At 36.6% G+C, this 15,410-nt stretch overlaps 1 protein-coding gene across 1 annotated transcript in view; it reads right to left on the minus strand.

Moving 5' to 3' along the window:
* The window catches only part of KIAA0825 (KIAA0825 ortholog), a 252,939-nt gene that overhangs the window by 190,122 nt on the left and 47,407 nt on the right, over nt 1-15,410 (minus strand). Inside the window, exon 7 of the mRNA XM_054809637.1 lies at nt 10,987-11,656. Coding sequence (XP_054665612.1) covers nt 10,987-11,656 — 670 coding nt within the window. The remainder of the gene's footprint in view (nt 1-10,986; nt 11,657-15,410) is intronic.

The following is a 15,410-nucleotide window of genomic DNA, read 5'->3' on the forward strand; positions in this document are numbered from 1 at the left end:
CAACAGCATATAGCTACTTTACAACTCTGTTGGACAAATTCTCCCTCGGATGGTCTGTAGTAATGTTTAATAAAACTACTTTCTATACAGACACCTATCCCAGCTTGCTCCGAAACCAGAGACTCAATCTGCTCCTTCATTTTCAAAAACACACACATCCTCTAATAAATTGCAAGATATTCCAGTTATACACTGCAATTTCTGGTATACAATGACATTTTAAAGAATTCAAATGTAAACAAATTAATTAGTCTCTGAATTAAAACTAATTAATGATGGGTCCACTTAAGGAATTTAGCAGCTGGTATCAAATAATTTTCTGATAATTACTGTTAATAGCAGACATTCTTTAAACTTCCCTTCAATTAAAACAGTCAGGAAACTGTAGATAGACTATATTTGCCATTTTTTATAGCATTTATGGGGGGTTTCTTTAGCTGCCGTTTATAATTGACAATTTCTTCTGAAGTAGTGACTGTAAACAAACAGTCCTCTTCAGAAAACCACAAGAATTATCCTATGACAAAATGCTACTCTCTGCAATATTTCTCAGTAGGACCGAAACCATATTCTGGCCTTACCAATGACCAAAACTGGTTCCACGCACATTTTTTTAATTTTCTTGCCTACACTGTGGGCTGAGGGAGTCATTGCATTCCTTGAAGTCTTCACACTCACAGACAGAAAGCACAAAAAGTGAGGGAACCTTTAGTAAACTGGAGATAGCACCTATTTTGAAAAATAGTTCTTGAAGAACTCTAAGAAGTTGATCCTCGTTCTTTGCTGAAAGAGAAATTAAGTACTGCCAGGTCTGTCAAACTTTCTCACGAGTTCCACCTTTGATAGGCCTTGCTTATGTTTCCCTGTAAACCATTTAAAACAGTTGACTGATAAAAGACAATTGTAAATTGTATTTGAAAACACAGTAATTAACATACTTATTTTAATCTGATTGCAATTTCTTTAATGTCTGCAAATATAAAAATGTCTGCTACCTTCATTTGTATCCTCTGCATTTCCAGTCACAGTGGAATGGCTGGATGTCTTGCAGATTGGTTCATTACATCAGACCCACTCTATTAAAATTAGATTGTTAGGAACTTTCAACCAATCAGGAATTTCTATCAACTGTTCATCATTCCTTTGTGTAGTCTACGCATGATATTATTTATTTCCTTAAATAATAGATTAAAGTGCCTCTGACACTTTTGCTTCTCTTACTCCTTGGAATTTCCAAGATATAACAGACACAGATAGTGACAGCTTTTGTTCTAATAAGAGAAAACACTCAAAAAATTACTTATAAAGCTGGAGTCAATACTCATATTTCTGCTTCCTACCTCTTTATATTTCAAAACTCTAGTTAAGCAAAGTCACCACAAAGTTCTCATGATTACTTTTACGAGGAATATAAAAATCAGAAATAAGTCCAGGCATACAGAAAAAAAGGGCAGGCACTGCTGTTTAAGAACTTCTAGAGAAGTAAGTTTGGAAATTCACAACTTTTTAACAAATATTTTGTAGAAAGGCTGAAATATTCTCTGTGTTGGAAATGAAGGATTAGTCATATGTCAGCATGGATGTACACATATAGGTTCCTACTCACTGAGCTGAGACTATACTCTTAAAACACCTCTTTACAGATGAGCTGATAGTACTGTGTGTAAGAGAACACCTAATTTCAGAAATTGCTGGACTTTCCTAGAACATCAACAGCAAGTCAGTACACCGTCCCTTGTACTTAAAGACAAAGATTTGGATCTTAGGATGATCAGTGCATGAAGCTACTGAAGATAAGGAAGCTCTTCTTGAAAGTCAGAGACCAGTAATCGATCCAATTCCAGACAGTCCCCAACGTTTAGGGGTATTAAAAGTCTCCAGAGCACTGACTGTTAGATTGCTAACTAAGAAGTTGGACTGGGTTATAACCACCCTTATTCTCTCTAGATCAGACAGACCATTGCCTTGCTATATTCAGCAAATGTAGCAAAAAGTATTATAAAATGACTGAAAGCTCTGTTTTTCAAAAACTCAGTAGCCCCTTGATTGAAGATGGAGGGGGGGTTAAAATTTCTAAGCCTAAGGCACAGTGAGATGGAGATTCATGTTCTAACTTAGCATGTAACATCCATCTTGTGGATGTGGCACACCCCCAATTTAAACACACATAATTTTTTTGCAAAACAAACCATTGTGACTAAAATAATCTTGCGCTGTTAAAGTTAAATTTGGTCTCTGAATACACATTTTGTGACAGAAGAGGTTCTCTGTCTTGACAAAAATCACAGCCGGGACCATCTAATTAACTTGTGATTATATGATGGTAGATGCAGATATTGAAAAGACTTCTGTAACAACTTTCTTTTCAATCAATACTGCAGGAGCCTCTTTAAAAGACATTTTTGAAGTCTTCTCTTATCTGCCATAGTTCTACAGACTTTTCTTCATACTTGCCTATATTCTGAAGTAAAAGAGAACCTAGCTTAGTAATTCTCCCTCAGATTTTGCCACTTTTTATTATTAAACAGAATACTGCAGTATATAAATCTCAAATTGACCTCTGACCACTCACAAAGTATCAGACTGGAGAGTAAAACACTTTCATCTTTTAAACTTGGGAGGAGAATGCAATAATTAGAGACCATAGTGAGTTAAATGCTCTCTTCATGCTGAGGAAGAACACGCAGGTGTGCTGAGAGAGCAAGACAGAAGATAATTAGTTAGTGTTTGCTAATTGTGGGCATTTTAAAAGCAAAAAAAATACCAAGAATGGAATCATGCCTTGCAACCTCTACAGAATTCAGAAAACAGAGTTGAATTGGTGTTGGAAAAGATGAAGTGGAAGAACTTCCTTAAGACACAACAGTCTAAAAAAATATAACCCAAAAGAACATCAAGAATGTCATACTTAAAAATATATAAACAATTTGAAAAGTAAAGTTAGTGTTTACTTATCTTATTAAATAAACAACAAGATATTAAAATTTTGGAACAGGCATCTTTTCAATATGATGAAGAATCAATACTGAGATTTCACGGCCCATCTTCATATTATGGGCTTAATAAGTAATTTCAAGCAACTGCTCTGAAAAGAAGGAAGGTATTCAGGCATGCTACCAGCTTTGAAATTCTGTCAGTTCAATTGACATTTCAGTAACTTAGATACTGTTATCTTACCCCCTACTATAAGCTTAAAAAGTAACAAGCTTAATGCTTTTGTAATCTTTACGAAAATGTCATTCTCCCACTAGAAACACATTTGTGGTCCTAGGGTATTAAGTTCATATGGCCTTTAAAAGAGTACCTCTTTTTTATTAAAACTTCAACTCTGTGTGTTCAAACAGATGGTTTTATTTTCTCCTCAGTACTACTCATATTTCCATTTAATATAATTGTGCAGTAGAAATCAAATACAATAGTCGCAAGGATAAGAAATAAATAATATGTGACAAAGAGGCTATGAAACACATTATTTCCTATATTAAATGCAAAGACATTTATTTTGTTTCCCCTGAGTAATAGGATCTTGTTTTGGCTGTCACAATTTTATAGGCTTCCCAAGGAACTAAGACAACTGCAGAAATCTGCATCGTATCTGTATGTCCACTGATTTTCAATTTTAACTTCCTATTATAAATTCCCATCAACACTGTTTGCTCCATTATTTTAAATAGGTGACAATTAAAACTATTGAATATCTCAATATTGATCAGTTCATAATGCAAAATTAGGAATCTCTGGTATTTACAAAGTAAAAAATCTAATGATGACATCTGCATTTTTACTCAATCCATATGCAGTACCCATGTCATTTTCACTGATGTCCTCATGTTTTCTGTGAAGGTTATTATATGCATAAGAGAGAAATGCTACGGTTTTACATGGTACATGTTACTTCCCCATCTTTTGTGCATGGAAACTTTAGGATTTTTCACTCCACCTGTGTAAGATATGGGGAAGACTGTGCCGTACATCACCATGTGCAGTGCAGCTCAAGGAGTCAGCAGTTGCAAAGTGCATTTCCATACAGGTACCATTCTCTCCAGCAGCTGCTCCGTATCTTGCTTTATACAGGCTCCTAAAGCTCTGTTGCTATAAAAGCAATGTTACCAGGCACTCTGCAGAGTGATAGAGCAGAAAGAGAAGACAGGAGGAGATGCCAAGCAGGCTGAAATATAATGGAAGTACATCAGCTACTGCTGTCACGCAGAAACAGAAACAAAACCAGCATGTCCATCAGAAGGGATGAGCAGGTTATTGTGGGACTGCTGGAGTAAGAAAAAAGAGAAGGACATGCAAGGAAGCAAAGAGGGTGAAAATCCAGTTTCTGCTATCATTCCTTTATTTTTGTCTTTATAATGTCTGAAAGTCAGTAAAATAGGTGTGTAGGTCTTGAAATAATTTAAAGCTTAAATTAATAAAAAAAAAAATCCTTTAAATAAACATCCATAATTAAGTTTTAAAATTTTATATTTCTAAAACATTTGGCCTTTTGTGAGACATTATAGATATAACTGAAAACTTGCTTGTGTTAATGCAAAGATCTGGGCACTATAATGAACTTGATCTGTTGAGACAGAATGCCATACTGGATACTATAACCTGTAATCCATATGGGCTACTTCCCGTTAGCATGCCTTACCAGCACTTCAGAAAGACACAACAGGACTTTCTAGGACAGAACAGTAGTAAGCCAAGTGACTGAGACACTTCTCCTCGCCTCCTAATACTTCTATAAAGCCAGATTTCAACAATGGACTACAGACAAGAAAACATGATGGAAAAGCAATTGTAACTACAACATAAATATTGTAAATTATCTCCCATAGATTATAACCTGGACAGAAATCTCAAAAAAGGTGCAAAGACATAAATATTAATTACATGAAGCCAACTCTGGGATTCTTTAATTTCCAGATATAAATGGGAGAATAAATTATACTAAAGTTATTGAGTCCTAATTATTCCCAGACATGAATAACTGTTTTTTTAATCATGCAGTCACTAAACCAGCAGGTATCAATGCTATTTTAGGCATATTTTTGATAGATAAGACAAAGTTCATACAAGATTGGTTGTAGGCAATAATGGTGGCTCAAGAGATCACAAACCAATTGAATTTAAATTAAATGTGAGGATAAAAGCAAGTCTGAAACTAAGGTTCTTTATTTCAAAGGGAGGAAATTATAAACTAGGGGAAATAAAGCCATGTGTACATGAATGTAGAGGAGAAATCAAATTTAAGTCAAATATGCAAAATCCAGAACTTGTATTTCAAGTTATCTGGATAGCAAATTGCTGGGAACACAAGGATAAGTGATCTCAAAATAGATTTTCCTTACCAAGTACTTTCATTTAATGCCCCAAAGTTACCTTCATTTCAACAAGTTACTCCAAAGCCTGTTTCTCTTCCTGCTCTCAACTCCACTGCACAAATGCACCTCCTCCAAACAATATTCAGTCCTTCTATTCAAGTTTAGATATACGCCATATTCACATTGGGTTTTCCATGAACACAACATATTCCTTAGGAATTCATGCATATTCAAAGATAGTAAATTAAAAATATCATAATTTAAATCACAGTTTGCCTTTTAATATCTCTTTAGTGTATATTATTTTAATATATCTTAGAATAGAATGGAAGTTGGTCATATTTGGAGGAAAAAAAAAAGAAAAAGGAAGTCTGCTGGACACCTAAGTATAAGGATGGTATACTGGGCTAAAACTGTAAAATATGAATATTAAAATAAATCAGCAAAGGTGATTTAATTACTTTGTAGCTACAAATGTACTTAGTCAAATCTGCATCATTTCAGTTTACCTCCATTTTGCAATAATATTTTCTTTAAAATAATCAGCTACTGATTTTGATGAACACACTATGTATTGTCTCAGATTTAAAGGTGTTGAAGTTATTAACTATATAAATATACTAAAAATACATTGTACTCGCAAATGCCATTAGATTTGAGAGCCTATTTAAGGGTTTCTGGCAAGTTTGTGACTAAATGAAAATATTAAGCCAATGAATTTGAATATGTCAACTCCCCCCCACACCAACTCAAAGAGCTAAACTCTGTTTAGTTTTCACCATAGGAAATTAAAAGATAGGCTAATTAGTCCATGCATGTATTTATACTCTTGGTAAAAATATAAAAAAATACATAAATAAACCCAGAGAAAACCTTCCACTAATACATAAAATGTGTACAATTTCATGGGTTTTAAGTTTCTTTGGCTGATGTTTTATCACTTATAAGAGTAGCTGTTTCTTCATCTAAAAGAGATGAAGGATTAAGATAGGTCAGTAATGCCTGATTAAACTAGCTTAATATTTTTGTAAACAAAGGAACATGAAAAAGGCTCAAAAGGTAAAAGTACAATCCACATTTAATAGACTTAGTGCAAATAATTTCTGAGAAATATCACACTGGAAATTGAAGCAAAAATTGTAAGAGATAAGCTGAAAACCAGCTGTCTGCATGGTTCTTTACATGTTAAATATATTAACAGAAACATAATGTTTTTAGCATTTTTTTAAATAGTGTAATATTACACAAACTTTTAAAAGACTTATATGATTAATATGATAGAAAGGCTGAAACAACATCTCACAAAATTCCATCAGAAAATATTTGGGGGCAGGGGGTTGGGAAACATTCCTTGGTTGTTATTTTAGCAGATTGGTAACATCAATGATGTGCTGAGAGTACACGGAGAAATTACAACCCATGCCAGATAAAGATCTATTACAATAAGGTAGTCCAAACATTAACAGCTGAATCCTGCACTGTTAAAGGTCATAAGAGTCACCGATCCAACTGGGAACAGGATCGAGTTGTATTATAAACCCACCTGCCTCCACTAGAGTTGGCAATCAAAGATGCCAAGTTCCAGAGAATCTGCCTCTTTTCACCATTTTGCCAGCTTCTCTCTCAAACCATGCTCATCCTCAATCCTGATAAATGGATACAATCTCACTACAGTACTTGACAAATAACTGTTCTAATACAGTATGAAAACAAAAACGTTAATTCCTTACTTCACAGATTGTTATATATGAAATATTTTAAAGATTTATAACTCTGTTAAAGCTTGTTATAGACTGCCTATATTTTCCTGACAGAAGTAGGTCATCTATATAAAGTTTACTGAGGTTCTAGCATTGTTTCATTATTTTCTGTTATTTTTTCCTCTCCTATATAGTAGGATCAATTACAGCAATTCTTAGGAAAAAAAACCCAACCAAACAAACCAAAAACCACATTTCCCTGAGGGTGGACTAAGTAAACACAACTCTTTTTTTCACCTCTGGGATTACAGTCCCAATTGAATGCCCTAGATTAAATTATTTTGCTGTTCTGAAATGTGCTGGTTTGGTGGTTCCCAGAGGGCAGAGGCAACATGCATCAAAACCTAAGAAACATATTGGTGTAACTGTCTTCCAGCTGAGGAAAAAAACCTCTCCTTCTCTTTCTCCCCTTCCCCCCATACTCCAGCATGCTTTTTTTTTTTTTTTTTGGTACTGAGCAAACTGGGTATCACTGTAAAGGCAACCTATTAAAGTTGCCTTTTAACTTAACCTATGTGTAAATACAGATTTCCACTCTCAATTGTGGGAGGGCAGCAAATGTATCAGAATTCAATAAGAGTTCCAAGCAGGAAAAGCCACTTGACACTAAGAACCTGTCTACCATTATAAACCTCACAAAATAGTTATTCCGTAGAATTTTGTCCAGAATAGTTATTGCAGTGTGAACTGCCTTGCGAACACTTTAATTCCAAGGGAAAAATGTCTTTTTCTGACTTAGAGTGGTACATCTAGTATATTCAAACGTTTAGAAGACAGAAATCTCTTTCCAGAAAAGCTCACATACAATTAACTATTCAATAATAATTGTTTTGGTAATAATACAAGTCTTCCTAGAGTTGATGAAGAGCACCAAATAATGGGCTATGACACGTCCACAAAATGAAAAGAAATACCCCATGTAACTTCACAACTCTGACCTCCCATTTTACTCTGGCCTGCTGACCTCACTACAGTCGCTTTATTGTTTGGCTGCCTCCAGTCTACAACCGCAGAACATCTAGACCAGATGGCTCTGCAGAAAACTAGTGAGAGAGACTGCTGGTGAATCAATGCTTGCCTCCCATACCAACCTCTGGAAGTGAAATTATATGAAGTACTATACAGTGAAGAGATGAAGACATGAGCGTGACAGCCACTGTGAAGGAAGCAATTCCGAGGATTATATGACATTAAGAAACAGCACTGCTAAACACATTTTATGGGTGCCAGGGGGACAGCTCCTGTGCCTGCAAATCTGACCTTTAATATGTTTTGAATAAAAATATTCTGTGGGATTTATGAAATACAGAGATTACTTTTTAAAATTAATTGCAGCAAATTACAATACCAAGCTGTGTGGTGTGTTGACACGCTGGAGGGAAGGGATGCCACCCAGAGGGACCTGGACAGGCTGGAGAGGTGGGCCTGTGAGAACTGCATGAAGTTCAACAAGGCCAAGTGCAAGGTCCTGCACATGGGTCAGGGCAATCCCAAGCACAGCTACAGGCTGGGTGGAGAATGGATGGAGAGCAGCCCTGAGGAGAAGGACTTGGCGGGTACTGACTGATGAGAAGCTCAACATGACCCATCAATGAGCGCTGGCAGCCCAGAAAGCCAACCGTGTCCTGGGCTGCGTGTCCAGCAGCGTGAGCAGCAGGTCGAGGGAGGGGATTCTGCCCCTCTGCTCTGCTCTGCTGAGACCCCCCTGCAGTGCTGCGTCCAGCTCGGGGGTCCCCAGCACAAGAAGGACATGGAGCTGTTGGAGAGAGTGCAGAGGAGGCCACGGAGATGCTGCGAGGGCTGGAGCACCTCTGCTCTGGAGACCTCAGGCTGAGAGAGTTGGGGTGGTTCAGCCTGGAGAAGAGAAGGCTGCGTGGAGACCTTAGAGCCCCTTCCAGTCCCTGCAGGGGCTCCAGGAAAGCTGGAGAGGGGCTGGTGCCAAGGGCAGGGAGTGCCAGGCCAAGGGGAATGGCCTGAAGCTGCAGGAGGGGAGATGGAGATGGGATGTGAGGCAGAAATCCTTCCCTGTGAGGGTGCTGAGGCCCTGGCACAGGGTGCCCAGAGAAGCTGTGGCTGCCCCTGGCTCCCTGGCAGTGGTCAAGGCCAGGCTGGATGGGGCTTTGGGCAAGCTGGGCTGGTGGAGGGGGTCCCTGCCCATGGCAGGGGAGTGGAACTAGATGATCTTTGAGGTCCCTTCCAACCTAAACCAGTCTGTGATTGTATGGTTCTGTGAAACGTTTTAAAAGTTTCAAGCAGGTCCCAAGATTTACTTTGTAGATTTTAATCTTCCTCTGTCCTTTGGAATATACAATAGAACTGTGCACCGTAAATCTGTCCTGATAGATGTGCTGGCACAAAACCACGTAAAGAGACATCTTGTGGCAAAGAAAATTTAAGGAGAGGAATTACTATCTTAATAGATTTTCAAAGGACTGTTCTCTTCTTTATTGTAATATAGAAGAGTCAATGTGTACTTTTTTCAGAGAGCTACCCTTATGGTCAGTTTAATCTCCACGTCTTAGGTGTAAAATGGAGATAACTGAACTTCCCCATTTTTGTGAGCTGTTTCGAGATTGAAAGAAAAATGAAGTTATGAACTTCCAGTTCCCTACCAGTCATTTTTTTGTCAGTGAATCCTTTCACTGACTGCCATCTCACTATGTAACTCAAAGATACATTTCTTGTCATTTATTTCATAACTCAATATTATTCTGACACTACTTCTTGTTGCCCACTAACACCCCATCTCACTAATATATCAGCTTTACGTTGAACTTCTCATACTTTCATATTATTTGTCTGAATGCCTTTTCCCTTCCCTTCCCTTTCATATGTTCCACATATTCCTCCATATTTCAGCTCCTGTTGAAAAATTATTTCTGCATTTCTTCCAGCAGAATTTCTAGTTGACTTACATTAACATGCACATTGATTTTAAAACTCACAAGAGTATAATTTTGTTCTGCATAGACCTGGCAAATCATCACCTCACTCATCCTTTGTGTTTGTTGTACAACCGAAAGATCTGTTTCTTTATTTTTCACATGATTCTAAAATTTTAGTATTTTCTGTCTGCAAACTACTTCACCTTTACGGAAGGCTATGTTTTAAACAAACTGCTCTTGCACAGAGGAGTGCTCAAAACTCTGCATTGAAAAAGCAATTACATACAATCATGCAATTATGTTATGAAAGTTTCCATTCTGTATGATTTTTTTCTAAAGCTCTGATTCCTGCCTTTGGAAATTAGCATGTCAGACTCACCAACTGTAAAAAGAAAGTACAGAAAATACCACAACAATAACAAATTCCTTTCGTGCTTTAAATTCCTTAGAACAAGAAGAAACGACCAGGTAGCATTAAGTCTAACTTACCACACTTTCACAAGCCTAGAAAACGTAAATAATTTTTTTTTTTTTAAATTGGAATCTGCATAGTAATTTTTTGGGTCAGCTCTGATGTATGAATCTGTGTCTAATTCATGGTCATATTATTGCATGGACTTTCCTGTAATCTCCTTTCAACTTCTGACAATTTGAAAAAAGTGGGGGCAGCAGACTGAAGAGTTTGTGGTTTTTTAAATCTGGATTAAATTGTTCTTATTCTATTATATATTTCAGTAGTTGGAATAAGTTAGACTGAAAAAAATGATTATGACATGACACTTATCCAGTGAATTATAATGGGGTTTCTATACACATAAACAGAAGATACTCTCCCTTACTTTAAAACCCTTTTCATCACAATTCTGACACAGCCTGTAATTCAACTGCAGTAATATGGTTAAAATATAAAGCTGTAATTATTAATCTCAGGCCTCTCTCTTCATAGGAAATAATCAAGCATATTGAAAAAAAAGAAGTATATTAAAATAGTATCTCACTAAATGAACATAAAATAAGGCTACTAACCCACAGCATGAACTGTTCCTCTATGCTTCTTTGAAATCTTGTTTGCCTTAACTATATGTAGAGCATTTTCTTTGAACTGCAGCTCGCAAAGTCTTTCAAGAATCACTGTCATTTCTTCAGTGATGGTATCCAAATAAGTTTCATTAATAAACTTCAATGAGGAAGAAGGGTCGATAGTTCCACTTAGTATATACAAATCCTCTTTTATCATTGTGCACAATGTGGGTATGGAACTTTGGTAACCATGAACCACCTTATCAAAATTTGTTTCACCACAACTAGACAAAATACAGTTCTGTAGAAGATCACTAACCAGTTTATTCTGCATATTTTGATACTTCGTTAAGACTTCTGATTCAGGATAAAGAAACAAAAGTTGCTGTATGCACTGAGTTTTAAATTCCATTTGTTGTTGTAAAGCATTAGTATTTGCTTCTTCTTGACTTTGCAGTCTATTTACTAAAAAACGTCGAAGATGCAATCTCACATCATCCCAAAGAGATTTCACATCCATCGTTGAATCATCCTCAATGGCATGAAGGGAAGATGTAAACTCAAAAGACATCCCACTTGGAGTACAGGGAAATGAGACACCACACTGACTAGAGAGATCCAGAAGGAAGTGAAGTATCATTTCTTCTTGATTTTGCTCATTCTTCAGCAAGCTTTGCTAACAAAGGTAAACCAGACAGTATTTTAGAAATGTTTTGTTAATTCTGATTAACAAAATGAACAGCTTTATGCTAGAGTACCAATTGTTTCCGATGCTAATTATCTTACCAGCAAATAACAGACTCAAACAAATTGCTATATAAACAACAGAAATAACAAAGCCTGTTTTCCCACGGATTTATGCACCAATCCATCTCCTTGTCTACCTGCTGCAGTAACTCTTCCCGTTTTTCTGACATCCTTAACCACTTTTCTCAATCAATTCTAACCCACAATTCAAAAGAAAGCTTTGGAAAGCTCATTAGGTAAGATTTGGCAGCCTGTTTGTTGTGGTCCACACACACATCTTTGAAAGATAATGGTATGAAAAATTACTCAAGATTTACACAGATAATGACAGGTTTTGCTTATAAAACCAAGGCAGGAATTTATAATATGAAACATTGCTGCTTTCTATGTTCTGACTCAGCAGGCAACCATCAAAAAGGCCATTCTAAGGATAAAATGATCTTCCCAGGACCCCCTTAAAGAACTAAAATTGAAAACTTCTTAACAATTGAATAGGCTTAGATCACACAGTGCAGGAGAATGAGAACCTGTGTATCCCGTCAAACCAAGATGCAGACTGATACATTAACAATATAGTGACCTCTAAATACATCTCAGCTATATGGGTTGGAGAAGAAGGAAGCCAGTTAACGAAGCAAGTGAAACTGCATGGATGCATATGCATGAGCCCGAAGAGCTTCCTTTTGGTCCAGGGCTAGGATCTCCAATCTTAGAGCAGCTGCAAGTTCAAGAGGACATGCAGCAAATACCAGGTCCTCTTGTTACAGCTCAGTGCTTTCTACCTGGCCCAGAATGACACAAATTTAAACAGCACTCTGCAGCTTTCCTTACTATGTGTGAGATAAATTATTTGCATAAAGGCGTGTCCAATATATGAGTAGAAGACAACACCAAAGTTCCATGGTCACTGGATGCCAGAATCTGCTTCCTCTCTCAGAGAAAAAAACTTGCCTGTTATAAATGCATTTCCCACATCCTCAATGTTTTTCCTACTGCAGGATGGCTTTGGCCACAGTCCTAGGCCCATCAGTTTTTCATCTGTAAAGACCTGCTCTCAATCCTCCAGCTACACTAGACCTGACTACAGATTTCCCCATCATGGTTACAAGAAAACTGAGTGAAACTCTTAGTACTCTTGATTTTTCTAGGTTTCAGGAACCAAGTAGGCAAGCCTCAGGTGAATCAGGATCTAGAAACCCTCTTACTTGCTCCTCTACCTCCTATCACTTCTCTCCACCGGAGAAAAGCCCTGTGGCTTATTGCATAAGGGTAGCTCTTTCCAGTCATGTCCTTTATCTGTGTCTTCCAGCTCTACTCCATGCTATAAAGCAAGGCTGCTAAAGAAACTGTTGGCAACCTTCCACCTTCAGAACTACTGATTTATTTGACCTACAGCATTTGAGGAAATTATTAGTTTTCCTTCTTTTCCTATTTGAAAGACAGAGAAATAAATCAAATTTGGGTATGGTATTGCATAAATATAATAATTTCCAAATACAAATGTTCAATTTTTCTACTGTAGCAAGCCCTTATCAATAGATAATTTATAAAAATATAAACAAGACAAAATTTAGAATGAAAACTTCAGTGGGCTTTTTTTTCCCCCCTCATGCTTTTGAGTCACAAAAATGTTCAGCATCAGAACTCCTATTCTTTGTTCTTGACAATTCAAACCTGTTGCATTCTTATGGGAGAAAACAAGAGTTTAACCTTCCTATTGCCCTCTACTCTGGAGTGCTCCATGATGAAAATTAAAAAATAAAAGACTTGCTACCACAGTAGCTAATTCTGAACAAAAAACAGAGAGCACGATTGCTTCCCATAAAGGAAAGTCTTAAAAATAATAGACTAGCTATTTTTCTTCCATGATACTTTTTTTTTTTTCTTTCCCAGAATGCTTCCTATGAATCTTTTTACTTACGAGCACAAAACACATGCGGAAGACAGAATAATAAAGGAAATTTTCAGTCAAATATCATCCTATAAAAGCACGTGGATGTGATAGAAATATGTATAACGAATTAAAATCTTAAATTGTACATATCAATATGCACATACATAAGGCTGATTTGATTTTCTTTTATTATCTGTTGAAGTATTCTATACAGTTTTGTGGCCCCAAAAGGAATGTGTCTCACTGTGTAAACTGAAACCCTAATCACTAACCACTGTGTTGAGCAGTTGAGTCTCCACAGGTAGACTTCTGAAGTTTAAAGGTTGGTATTTTTTTTTTTTTATAAATCATGCTCAAATACTGTATTCTGAAATGAACAAAACAAGAGAAGCTGTCAAAACAGTGAATGTAATGGATACCTTTGGATGAAGAATCCAAAACGTCTTCCAAGCAAATCCCTAGTGCTATTTTTTAAGGTTAAGCAGAAACATTTTTATTCATGAAAGCCATTAAGAATCTAAGTATTGTTTCAAGCCCTTTCCCACTTAAACTGAAGCATTAAAAACAGGGAACTTGCAGATGCCATCTTAGACTTGGTGATACTCAGAAAAAGAGCCCCTGAAGTGAACTTTGAAGCTCTGAAAACAGTGTCATGAAGTCTCTTTGAACATTGCCTATATTGACATAGGCTTTTCTATTTTAAAATTAACCTGTAAAATTACTTCAAAAGATGATGCCAAAACTATTCAAGAGAAAAAGATCCAAATAAGTATCCGAAGTTTTTAGAGAAGCATGAAAAGTTCCTTTATGAGCACACAAAGTTACTGACAACAATATACAGAAAAACATTTGCAGTCTACCAACTGGACTACTACCTACTGTAGACTACTACCTATCATATCAATAAACAAATCCAGTAAGGGGAAGATTTTGTTAAAAAAAGACTTTGTCATTAGTTTAGCAGGAATAGAATTTGATGAAGATGTGTTCAGGTACATATTCAGCTTTTAAATATTTAGAATTGCAAAACAGTACACAGAATGATGAAATTTCAGATAATTAACATTCTCAGGCTTCATGAATAACCTCTCAGTATTTCCATGAGAGTTCACAAATCCATGAGAATACCACACTAACAATAAACTCAAATACAGCACCTCAACCAAACCACATACACTTTGCACTACTTACAAAATTGTTCCAGCAGCTTAAAAGATAAACAAAATCCCTAATGAAATAAGCACAGATAATAAGGGAGAACAATGAATAGGGATATTGTCCTGGAGTAGAAGGATGGTTACTGTTATTGAAGATGTATTATATGACACATAATTAAAAGCTTGCAAGTGAGAAATTAAGTCAAGTGAGTAATTAGTTCAATGGATGGAGATACACATTTAAGAAAGGTCAGATCGTAATAATCTCATTAATGCTGAATATTATTGACAACAGTTTACTGCAGACCTGTTTATGGAGCTAAAAATTATCTAGTGAGTGTAACTTCATACAAATGGATGGTTTATGCTAATGCATATACACTTTTCATCTGTAGTCTCATCTACACAACAGGCTGGATTAGCTAAGAAGCCATGAGCCTGCAAACAGTGATGTCCAAGTTCCTGAGCTCCACAGAAGTATTCCTGATAAGCTGTGCAGATTTGAGACTGTAAGGCTTCTCACACCTTGCTGTTTCTTTAGCAGCCTGCCACAGAGCCATTCTCAGGGCTTACCTGGACTCTACAGCCCACAGCCAAACTGTCATGCAGTCAGCAAGCTCCTGGGAAGCTGA

This window comes from Grus americana, chromosome Z (assembly GCF_028858705.1).
Source record: "Grus americana isolate bGruAme1 chromosome Z, bGruAme1.mat, whole genome shotgun sequence".
Taxonomy (NCBI): Eukaryota; Metazoa; Chordata; class Aves; order Gruiformes; family Gruidae; genus Grus; species Grus americana.